This window comes from Lissotriton helveticus, chromosome 8, assembly GCF_964261635.1.
Source record: "Lissotriton helveticus chromosome 8, aLisHel1.1, whole genome shotgun sequence".
Lineage (NCBI taxonomy): Eukaryota > Metazoa > Chordata > Amphibia > Caudata > Salamandridae > Lissotriton > Lissotriton helveticus.
The window spans coordinates 1,244,129,386-1,244,141,618 of NC_136069.1; the positions used below are offsets into that span (position 1 = coordinate 1,244,129,386).

At 42.9% G+C, this 12,233-nt stretch overlaps 1 protein-coding gene across 1 annotated transcript in view; it reads right to left on the reverse strand.

Moving 5' to 3' along the window:
• The window catches only part of TUBGCP5 (tubulin gamma complex component 5), a 463,823-nt gene that overhangs the window by 253,924 nt on the left and 197,666 nt on the right, over positions 1-12,233 (reverse strand). The window contains exon 10 of the mRNA XM_078658229.1: positions 3,745-3,991. Within this exon, the coding sequence (XP_078514355.1) occupies positions 3,745-3,991 (247 nt within the window). The remainder of the gene's footprint in view (positions 1-3,744; positions 3,992-12,233) is intronic.

Consider the following 12,233-nt stretch of genomic DNA (forward strand, 5'->3'; position numbering starts at 1 on the left):
ATAATAAACACCATCTTCATGGTCAAAAGATGTAGGGAACATCTGTGCAATGGTTCAAAATGGTACACATAATGAAGGTATAACAGACACGTACTTGGGGCCCACAGAATCCAAAATGGATGACAGAATCAGGCCATCAAAACATGAGGGCAGTGCGCTAATCTTCAACAAAGACGCATACCTTCAGCATAATGCAGCTGAGGTAGAGGGGCAGAGTGAGGCCTCACCTAAGGACGCCACTGAGCGTGTTGTGGCAACAACCAAGCGGGATGTGAGCGGAGGAAGGAGTGCCCCAACTGAGAGCAGGAGAACCCTTCAGGAGAAGAGCGCGAGCACCGAGGTGCCCCGTTTACACGTCCGGCGGCAGGAAGAGGAGGGCGCAAAGAAGTCATAGAGGATTCAGGGGAAGTAAAGCACAGCAAAGATGCGAGAGACACCCAGGGAGAGGATCACTATGGTCCTGAAAGCTGCGGCCCATCACTAGAGCCGTGGCTTGAGGCAAGTACTAATCTTGCCGGTACCTGCATGCTTCCGGGGCTGGTAGGCGTAGGGGAGTAACTGGGAAGCAAGTGTTCCTGCAAGGCTGCACTGTGGGCACACATACCCCTTTTCCCTCCACTATCTAAAGTTGGTGATGACACTCCGTGGATTTAAAAGACACATTTAGGTGACTCAGGACCCTTCTTTTTATTGTTCTGCTCTTCTCCCAGGAGCATCCCAAAGTCTGGAGGACCAGTGCCGTGTGAAGACAGTGATGATTTCCAGCGACGGAAGAAATGACTTACCTTAAAACTGCTAATATATGTAGTTCTGCCTGATACCAGTTCTTTGAAACCTCATAAGTTAGACTCCAGAAAACATAATAAACAAGCTTAATGCCTCACTTTGTGTCGAGTAGTGTCGGACGTCCATGTTACAGAAGGTAAGAATTAAATTACGGTCCCATTGTGGCATCACAAAATGTGTACAGGGAAACCACACCTGCCAGCTTTTCAACTTCTAAAGCAGAAAGTGGTGAGACGAGCTTGGATTTCTTGAGTTTTTTCTTTAATTTTGAGTTACCAGAAGACTAGAACCTCAACAACAACCTGTCGCAAGACTGGCCCCTGGACCAGGAACAAGCTTGTGTCCTTGACTTTGAGCAGAACGGTCTACATGCGACTTCCAATGTTGCACAGAACCTCAGAGCAGGGCTTTGCATTCCAATATAACCTTCGGGTACATGAGCAGCAGTGGTTTCTTTATGAGGGCAGGGGAGTGTCGCCACCACGCCCCCGGCAAGGCACGCACAGTGTTAAAAATAAAATGGCAATGACATAATTTCATTGCCATTTTATTTTTAACTTAGGCACACTGCAGCCGCCAGCCTGCCTCCGAGCCAAGATGGCACGTCCTCTGCTGCCAAATGGCAGCAGGATGACTAGAGTAGTCATGGCCGCAGACTTCAAAGTGCGCATGTCACTTTGGCCGACGGTCTTGCGTACATGCACACTTTGAAGGTCTCCACCCGGCTGTCTTAGACAGCCGGTGGAGACCAAGCACAGGCCTCTAGGGCCTCAAGGAGCATTAGGTCAACCCGCTCCATCCAATCGGGTCGCAGCTCTCAGGCTTCGGAAGGAAAGCGAGGAGAAAGCAGACTCTGCGGGCAAATACAATTTAAATGTATTAAATTAATATAAAATGTGTAATGCATTTACTTTAGTTTGTATTGGTTTTATTTTGGAGGTAGGGGTTGTTAATTGGGCTTTTGAGGGAAGATTTTATTTTAGTATGGTCTTTTGTAGTGTGGGAACATTTGTTTTTGTGGGGGTGGTAGGGCACTTCGCTTGCCCTACCACGTTGATAGCGATACAAAAGGGGATGATGGACGGAGCATTTGAGCAAATCAAACACTCACCCCCAGTCAACTGATCTGGGTTTAATCCATCACCATTCTTTAGCCCACTCAGCCACCCCAGTTCAGACATGGCTATATGCAAATCAGTCTGACCCTGTGCCTCATGGGAACAGTCCAGCCCGAACTGCCAAGCCATATCTTCCATGGACCGGAAACAAGCATCCTGGGACAGGTTTCGGATTCATAATCCTCATCAGCCAGGCTATCTTGAATCCAGTGGCCAAGTGAGCAAGGGACTCACGTCTGAGCATACCCTGCCACACTTAGGGCGAACAAAGTGATACAAAAGGGGATGATGGACGGAGCGTTTGAGCAAATCAAACACTCACCCCCAGTCAACTGATCTGGGTTTAATCCATCACCATTCTTTAGCCCACTCAGCCACCCCAGTTCAGACATGGCTATATGCAATTCAGTCTGACCCTGTGCCTCATGGGAACAGTCCAGCCCGAACTGCCAAGCCATATCTTCCATGGACCGGAAACAAGCATCCTGGGACCGGTTTCGGATTCATAATCCTCATCAGCCAGGCTATCTTGAATCCAGTGGCCAAGTGAGCAAGGGACTCACATCTGAGCATACCCTGCCACACTTAGAGCGAACAAAGCGATACAAAAGGGGATGATGGACGGAGCGTTTGAGCAAATCAAACACTCACCCCCAGTCAACTGATCTGGGTTTAATCCATCACCATTCTTTATCCCACTCAGCCACCCCATTTCAGACATGGCTATATGCAAATCAGTCTGACCCTGTGCCTCATGGGAACTGTCCAGCCCGAACTGCCAAGCCATGTCTTCCATGGACCGGAAACAAGCATCCTGGGACCGGTTTCGGATTCATAATCCTCATCAGCCAGGCTATCTTGAATCCAGTGGCCAAGTGAGCAAGGGACTCACGTCTGAGCATACCCTGCCACACTTAGGGCGAACAAAGCGATACAAAAGTGATGATGGACGGAGCGTTTGAGCAAATCAAACACTCACCCCCAGTCAACTGATCTGGGTTTAATCCATCACCATTCTTTAGCCCACTCAGCCACCCCATTTCAGACATGGCTATATGCAAATCAGTCTGACCCTGTGCCTCATGGGAACAGTCCAGCCCGAACTGCTAAGCCATGTCTTCCATGGACCAGAAACAAGCATCCTGGGACCGGTTTCGGATTCATAATCCTCATCAGCCAGGCTATCTTGAATCCAGTGGCCAAGTGAGCAAGGGACTCCCGTCTGAGCATACCCTGCCACGTTGATAGGTCACCAGCCGCTCCCGTACATCAGGGCACACTCCTCGCATGACTTGGCTTCATGTCCCGAACACAAACACCAGAAATACACCTTGTACCTACAAATCTTGAACTAGTTTGAGGAGGGAACATGTTCCCTTGCACACTGGTAGAAATTTGGGAAAAAAGACTCATCAAGGGATGATCAAAAAAATAACTAGCTCCATATCAGCGTATGAAGGTGCAAAAAGAATGGAACATACGTCAGTGCACTGGCATGACGTCTAACTGCAGCTACAGTCACTTCTGAGGGAGAGAGGCGTCGACGCAGAGCCACACAACAACACCTACTGGCGCTCAGGGACTACACTGAAAAATCTTCCCAATCCAATCTGGCAGCTGGGGATATTCTAAAGGTGAGGAATCTGTGATTAGAAGTAACGATCAGAAATATTTTTAAAAATAGACCACACAAAAAATTATTAAAGACAAAACAAGGACAAAGCTTATACTCTAGCAATTAGATAGGATTCATGCTAAATGTAGAGCACATTAGACAAATGAATTTTCTAATGCTTTAATATCTAACTTTTTCTGGTAAAATTATTTATAATGATCTTACCCTTGTTGATAATGCATCTCTCAATTTCCGTAAGCTCTTGCCTGAAACTCATCAAGTATTTATATAAGGCCCATGTAAATGCTTGGTAAGTGCGGAATGGAGCCTCGTTACCCTTCTTTGGTACGGGGATGGACCCTGACAATACAATTTCTTGACTGCTTCCTGTGACTTTATCGATAAATTTCTGCAATCGGAACACCACCTCCCCATATGTTGCTATCTGTTCCAGCACCGACCGTAGGCAGTTCTACAAACAAGACATTATCAATATTAGACAAAAATATATTATTCCAAAATAAACAACACAGCAATGTGAATATTCTGTAATTAATTGCTTATTTCAGATGTCCAAAACATCAGCAAATGAATTCACATACAAAAATATAAAAAATACTTTACAGAATACAGGAACCAGCAGTAAAGACTGTAATTTTCCTACTATCCCTCATTCCATTAACTATAAAGTCAAAATAAAACTTTAGTGGAATTCCAAGTGGATAATAATTCTTGGGAGACCAGAAGACTTAACTAAATACAACCTCTCTCTCTCTACACAACTGTCTTTCAGACGTTAGTGAATGTATTGGGCTACATTTGCTAAAACTTCAAAAGAAGAAACCAAACTTTTAATCCCCGGAGGGATCTCAAATCTTTGGCAGCCCTCCTTATGGTAACATGACTTCGGCACTAGTCCTATAGCCTCTCATTAAATGAGAAGTCCTGACATCAAACTCTATTCACGCCAAATGGAAGCTCAGGTTGTATGAATCTGTTATCTCTTCCAACTCTTTCTATATAATGAAAATCAGGCCAATCTTTCCTCTTCTAAACAAGTATGGGAGTAGGGCTACAGTAACATACTTGACCGGGTTCGAGTCTCTACTATGGCAAAGATGTTTATCTGGGCATCAAATCTGCTCTCATTCGATGACTTAAATCAATTCAAAATCGAGTGGCTCACCTTTTCAATCAGCTCAATGGTCTTGTAGAGCCACTCTGACAATCTCTTCACTAACTACACAGTCAGGTCAGAATTTAGTTTGCGATGCCCTGCATCATCCACACCAAAATCTATACGGTTCCTTGTTGTTCTTTTCTAGTCGACTGATTAACTACATACTTCACCCTATAGTATGTTTGGCAAATCAATTACTTTCACATGCTATAAGTTTTGGACAACTTGCCATAGTGGCTATGCTTTTCCAATTCTAGACCGTAAACTCTGGAATTCATTTCCACTACAACTCACAACTATCTTCTCTTAGTTTATTTAAGAAAAGAAATGAAAACCCTTGTTGGCTTGAAATGTCCTTTATTTGTGCCTGGTCTGACTAATATAAAGCATCAAGAGACTCTTAAGGAGACTTTAAATGTGGGAGTACTCTACTAATCTTGAATGATATTACACATCATAACTAGCTGGACACCAACTTCACAAAGGAACACAGTTATCCTTAATATAATATACAACCTAGGCAAAAAAAAGATATGGTTAGCAAAATATAGTAATGGCATGGATTGCAAAATGGTGCATGGTGTGCTGTGGATATCCATGTGGTTCAGTGCAGGATTTGGGGATTTTTACAGCAAAGCTCTTCTCCTTACTGAAAAGGCAACACTGTGGTATATTGCAACATATACACACATATATATATATATATATATATATATACACACATACACACACACACACATATATATATACACACACATATATATATATATATATATATATATATATATATATATATACACACACACACACACATATATATAATATGTATATACTATAAAATGAATTTAAAGTGTATAGTTATGCATTTGGTTATATTTTTGCTAAACATTGAGTATTTTTGATAATAACATTATGTGTATATATATGGATATATTTATTTGTGTACATTATCAAGTTGTATATTATGTGTATATATGTATCATCATGCGTAATTTGCACAAAATATGTATTGTCAGGATATCGACGATTATGATACAATAACTGTACGTCACTATGCCATGAATTCTGCATCAATTGTTTGCAAATCGACTATGCATAGCTTTGGAGTCGAGGGGGTTAAAATAAGCAGGGCGGCTGCAATGTGGCTCCTCCTAAACCCTTTGAAGAAATTGTATAAGTACCCTCTTTGATTTTCGCAACGTTATCATGTGACCAAGCCTCGTGTCGGAGGCGAAACGCGTCATGCGGACTTGCTGGGTTTTATTTTTTGAAATAAACCACTAATTGCACGAAGAAATCTGGGTCTGTTCTGTTCGCCTTTTCTTTTGTGTGAGCTGTCTGGAAGGAAAACAGACAGGGGTGAGACGGTGGTCTCATCGGGCGGAGTTTAAGAGAATTTCAACACCGTAGTTGCTTCTAAGGTGTAGTACTGACCCCTCCCCGGAGGATTGGCTCGGCGGCAGGAAGCAGTTTGGTGCCCTAACCCGGAAACAAACAGTAACACAGCTTCGGCGAGAAGCGTACCGCGAAGAGCCCCTGGATGCTGGTTGAACCGCCTGCCTGGTATACGGGAGTCGAGGGCGCCGTGTGTGGAGGAATCCGACGGCGTCAGAGACAGCTCCTGAAAGGTAGGACGATATCCAGAAAGTCCAGTGGGGAGTCAGTGCAGTCAACGAAAGCATACGGACTAGCTCGGGGATCCGAGGTCTGTTTTTTGAGCCGATTTTAGTGTGTTTTTTGAAACAAACAAATTACCCCAATAGTGGAAGCAACTGTTGCTTCAAGCAAGAATGTCCGCGGATACGTTGCGGAACAGGGAGGAGGCGGCGGAGAGCATGTTCGACAAAGCCCCGGCTGGGGGGTCGAATCCGCAAGACCAGTTACCATCGGACACTAATTCGAGCGCCAATCCCACACTGAGAGACTTATTTAAACAGCTAGAAAAACTCACCAAGAAGGAACAGGCCAAGTAGTGGGAACACAAGTCTCTATCTAGATACTTAACTGTTGGTCGAGTCCCAAGAGGCCTTCGAATAAGCCTTGCACCGAGTTATGAGACGCCAGATCCCGCAATGCTCACGAAATGGGCAGAAATAAATCTTGATTGTTCCGCTAAATTGATGGGGGTACTAGTTGAATATGCTGAACGTGACCGCCTAAAAATACAAGTGGAAATTGAGAAAATAGAAACAGAAATAGCGGGTTTTGGACCTAGTGAACAAGCTAACAAAATGAGAAGTGATATGGTACAAAGAGTTAAAAAAGATGAAGAGATAATAAAGAAACGTAAAGCCTTTAAATTCGAACGCGACCGCCTTGATTATCTCAATGGACAAATTTTCACTTATGCTAAGAAGTATGAGAATGTGAAAGCGCGAGCGAGGAAAACCAGACAAACTACAGGGGAAGATGGAAATGTACTGGTTTCATCCACAGACGCCAGCTTAACTTCTGGAAGTGAAACGGAAAACGGTGGGGTCTGTCAAGCTGTCTTTAGCATAGGAGGTGAGTTGCTTGTGTCAAGACCGGCGCGACACTTTAAGACCAAGAGTGAAAGGCAAGACACAGGCAAACAAAACCGTGCTAACCAAAAGAGGCGTGCAAGGAGAAAGAGCCGCAGCTTCAACACAGCCCAATGCAAAACAAACCGTGAGGAGCCGTTGGAACAAATCAAAGAAAAAGGCAAATTAACAGCATACAGCAAAAAATCAATTATAAATTTAACAGATATCACTTTGACCCCAAAAGAAGAAACCATTTTAGGATTGGGGTTAACCTATTGTCCACCAATGGATTTCAACTACGCGGATGCGAGAATGGACTCTTATCGCTTCATAAGAAAATTAAAACTTAAAAGTTTTTTCTCCAACAACCAAAAAAGAAAGAAACTAACGGAAACATTGAGTAGCCCTTCCCTGTTGGTAGCAGGAGAACGCGACACATTTGAGGCGATATGGGATTTACAACAAGAGGATATGGTATCGAATGACGTGCCTTTAACCAGATCTTCTGAGGACTGTGCTTTAAGTCAAACCCCATTCAAACCTAAATCAACCTTTTCACCGGTTTCAGTGCACGATAATTTGGAGGTATATCATGAACTTGTTACCAAAGAGTTAAAACAACTTTACATCGTTACAAACAACAAGCGTAGAGTTATAAACAAAAAGAACCAATGTTATCAAACTCTAATCAAAAAACTTGAAAAGAAAAACGATGTAATTGTACGCCAGGCCGACAAAGGCGGGAACATGGTCTTATGGCCGAGACAAATGTATGTTGCTGAGGCTGAGAAGCAACTGCTTGACATCACTTGCTATAAGAAAAGTAACATCACTTTGGTAAAGGCAGCATGGCAAGAGCAAAATATGAAATTGATGGCGTGGAGAAGTGCCAAATTGTTGTTAAATGAGGAATACAAGTTCATGAAAAATGATCACCCTGTGATACCATCATTTTATCTAATACCAAGAGTGCACAAAGATATTAATACCCCGCCGGGACGTCCGATCATATCGGCTATAAATAGCGCAACTGAGAACATTTCGCGCTACATAGACTTTTTTTTACAGGACTGGGTAAAAGGTTTGGACTCCTATGTACAAGATACTTCTGATTTTATTAGAAAGTTGAACAATGTGGTTTGGCAGGACAATTGTTTGCTAATGACGTTAGATGTATCGTCATTGTATACATCGATTAAGCATTCAGATGGACTCAAAGCGGTGGAATTTTTTCTAAATCAAAGACCTATGAATTTCTCAGCGCACAATAAAATGTTGTTAACTATGATTGAGCTATGCTTAGAACACAATTTTTTTCTTTTCAACAACCAGCTATATCAGCAGGTCAGAGGGGTCGCAATGGGGGCCTGCTTCTCCCAGAGTCTGGCATGTTTGCACATGGGGCTCTGGGAGGAGCAGGTCCTTAGAGGGGCACTGAATGAAACAATGAAGAAATATGTTTTACTATATCTGAGATATATAGATGACCTATTTTTGATATGGCGAGGTACATTGGTTGAAGCAACAGAGTTTGTGGAAGTAATAAATAATAACGGCCTTAATTTGAGGTTTACTTCACACATTGATGCCAAGTCAGTTGCATTCTTGGACACTGAGGTGTTTGTAACAGAAACAGGTATAGCTACAAGAATGCACAGAAAACCCACGGCAGGGAACACTGTTTTGCACGCCTCTAGCCAACATCCGCAACATTTAATCAGCAGCATTCCCTTCGGGGAGATGCTGCGAATAAGGCGAATTTGCAGTTTAGAAATAGACTGCAAATCAGCACAGGATGAGAGCAGAGTGTTTTTTGTCACGTGGTTACTCGGCAAAAACTGTCCAGAGAGCCATTAACCGAGCTAATTCTATCACCAGACAAGAGGCATTGGCAGTGAAAATCAAAGCTAAGCCTATGATACATGAGCCGGAAGAGACAGTGATCAAGCCACGGGTTATCATCAAGTATAGCAGACAACATAGAGAAATTCGTAAGATATTCTATAAGAACTGGAATCTAGTAACAGGTGATCCGATTATCGGTAAATACATCCATGATAAACCGGATATAACTTTTAGAAGATCTGGGTCCATGGCAGATAGGTTGGTACACAACTTTCTTGAGAAACAAGTCTTGGATACTTGGGGTGCCTTAGGAGGCGGTTTTAAAAAATGTGCAGTTTGCAAAGCTTGCAAATACGGTTGCAACAAGACACAGTATGTTGTACCTTTCAAAAAAGAACCAGTGAAAATAAGAAAGAGAATGTCCTGCAAAACAGATTTTGCAGTTTATGTGCTGCAGTGCCCGTGTGTTCTCCGGTATGTGGGGAGTACTCACCTGCCGGTGCACAAGCGGATATTGCAGCACATTAGGGCTATCGTGGGCAAAGACCAGACATACCCAGTAGCCCGTCATTTTGAGAGCGTACACAAAAGTGATCCTGCTTCCCTAGAGTACTATGCCATTGACTGTGTCCTCCCTCTTAAGAGAGGGGGTGACAGAAATGCTAAGCTTCGGAGGTATATATTAGAATTGGATAGCAAGACTCCACACGGTATGAACGCGAGTGAAGATCTTTATACTTGCCTCTAATTCTTGATATATATACTGTTTCAGTAATTTACCTGTAAAGTGATCCAGAAAGGAGGGTTTAATCTCACGTAGATACACAGTTCCCTGATGCTAAATTAATAATAACAGATATAATAAGATCTCCAGAGGTGGGTGTTAAGGTGCTCATTAGGCCCGTAGTGGTAATAGAAGGTCGTATAAAATCTAGTCCTTCTCCCAAAGATTCATCAATATAATTTTTTCATTTTTTAATTATAATTTTGTTACATATGAAAAGGAATTTGAACACCATTTTTGCACTATAATATTTGTTTACACACACAAGGGTGCAAGTTTTGTTGAGGATACACAATTAAAAATAATAGATCTATATGAATTAGATTTGTGGCAATTTCAATTGAAATACAGAGCTATGCATTAGTAAAAGAAATGTACGCCTATTAGCAGGCTTGATGTACAGTTATTGTTCCATATTAGATGTGATTGGGCAGTGGTCTTTTTATAAGAACCACAGGCCATATCTTGACATAGTATTACATATGCAGGTTTTATAAAAAAAAAGAATCAAATTGGATTATTTTTTGGTCCATATGCTTTGACACTGGTCTAGCATTGTATATAATATGTATATAGTATAAAATAATTTTTAAAGTGTATAGTTATGCATTTGGTTATATTTTTGCTAAACATATTGAATATTTTTGATAATAACATTATGTGTATATATGGATATATTTATTTGTGTACATTATCAAGTTGTATATTATGTGTATATATGTATTATCATGCGTAATTTGCACAAAATATGTATTGTCAGGATATCGAAGATTATGACACAATAACTGTATGGCACTATGCCATGAATTCTGCATCAATTGTTTGCAAATCGACTATGCATAGCTTTGGAGTCGAGGGGGTTAAAATAAGCAGGGCGGCTGCAATGTGGCTCCTCCTAAACCCTTTGAAGAAATTGTATAAGTACCCTCTTTGATTTTCGCAACGTTATCATGTGACCAAGCCTCGTGTCGGAGGCGAAACGCGTCATGCGGACTTGCTGGGTTTTATTTTTTGAAATAAACCACCAATTGCACGAAGAAATCTGGGTTTGTTCTGTTCGCCTTTTCTTTTGTGTGAGCTGTCTGGAAGGAAAACGGACAGGGGTGAGACGGCGGTCTCATCGGGCGGAGTTTAAGAGATATATATATACATATATATATATATATATATATATATATATATATATAATAATAATAATAATAATAATAATAATAATAAAGAGCTTATAGAGCGCACAGTAACGCCATCACGGCGTGTCCCCGCGCTAAGCTACCAGAGAGCCTGCCTAGAAGACCCAACACCTATGCAGTATATAGGTGGGTTTTGAGCAGAGCCCTAAAATGTAGTTCATTGTCCTCCAGTCGCAGCACAAGAGGTAGTTTATTCCAATTTTGCGCTGCTAGTAGCGCGAAGGAACGACCACCTATTCTCGCCTTCCTAATCCTGGGGACTGTCAGCAGACCGGTACCCTCTGAACGGAGGGTCCTGGTAGGCTCATATCGGCTGACTAGCTCCTTCAGATAAATTGGAGACTTGTCCCAGACAATACGGTGGCAAAACAGGAGGCACTTAAATAGCACACGCTTCTTCACCGGCAGCCAGTGAAGCGCATCCAGCGCCAATTTCGAGCTAGCTCTCCTGGGTCTTCTTAACACCAGTCTGGCGGAGGAATTCTGGATGACTTGTAGGCGACCTATGCTGCCCTCGGTTGCCCCCAAGAACAGAATGTTACCATAATCTAACCGCGAGGTCACCAGTGCCTGCGTTAGAGTTCTTCTGGCTGATAACGGCAGGAGGTCTAAGGTTTTGTTTAGGGTCTTTAGGACTCCAAAACATTTGCCCACAAGACGCCTTATGTGGCCTTCATATGAGAGCGAAGGATTCATCCAGATTCCCAGATTCTTAGCCTCCTGACATGGTATGGGGGTAGGGCCCAAGCAAGACGGCCACCACTCATCAGACCATTTCTCGCTTTTTCCCCCTACCACCAACACCTCTGTCTTGGAGCCATTAAGTTTTAAACACTGGGCATCCATCCACTCTGCTAGTGCCTGCATGCAGGATTTAAAATTTTTGGGGGTGTTGGAAGTACTCTGCGATAGGGAGATTAACAGCTGAGTATCGTCAGCGTACGACACTATTTCCACCCCGAAGGAGTGTACAACTTTCGCCAGGGAGGCCATGTATAAATTAAAAAGAGTGGGGCTCAAGGCAGAGCCCTGAGGCACTCCCTGGTCTAGTGACATCTCCCCTGAGCGGCATGTCCCCTGCTGAACCTGGAAACATCTGTCTGTAAGGAAGGATTGTAACCAGCCCAGCGCAGGACCGGCAACCCCAGCTTCATTCAGACACCGTAGCAAGATGGAATGCGCTACGGTGTCAAAAGCCGCGCTCAGGTCAA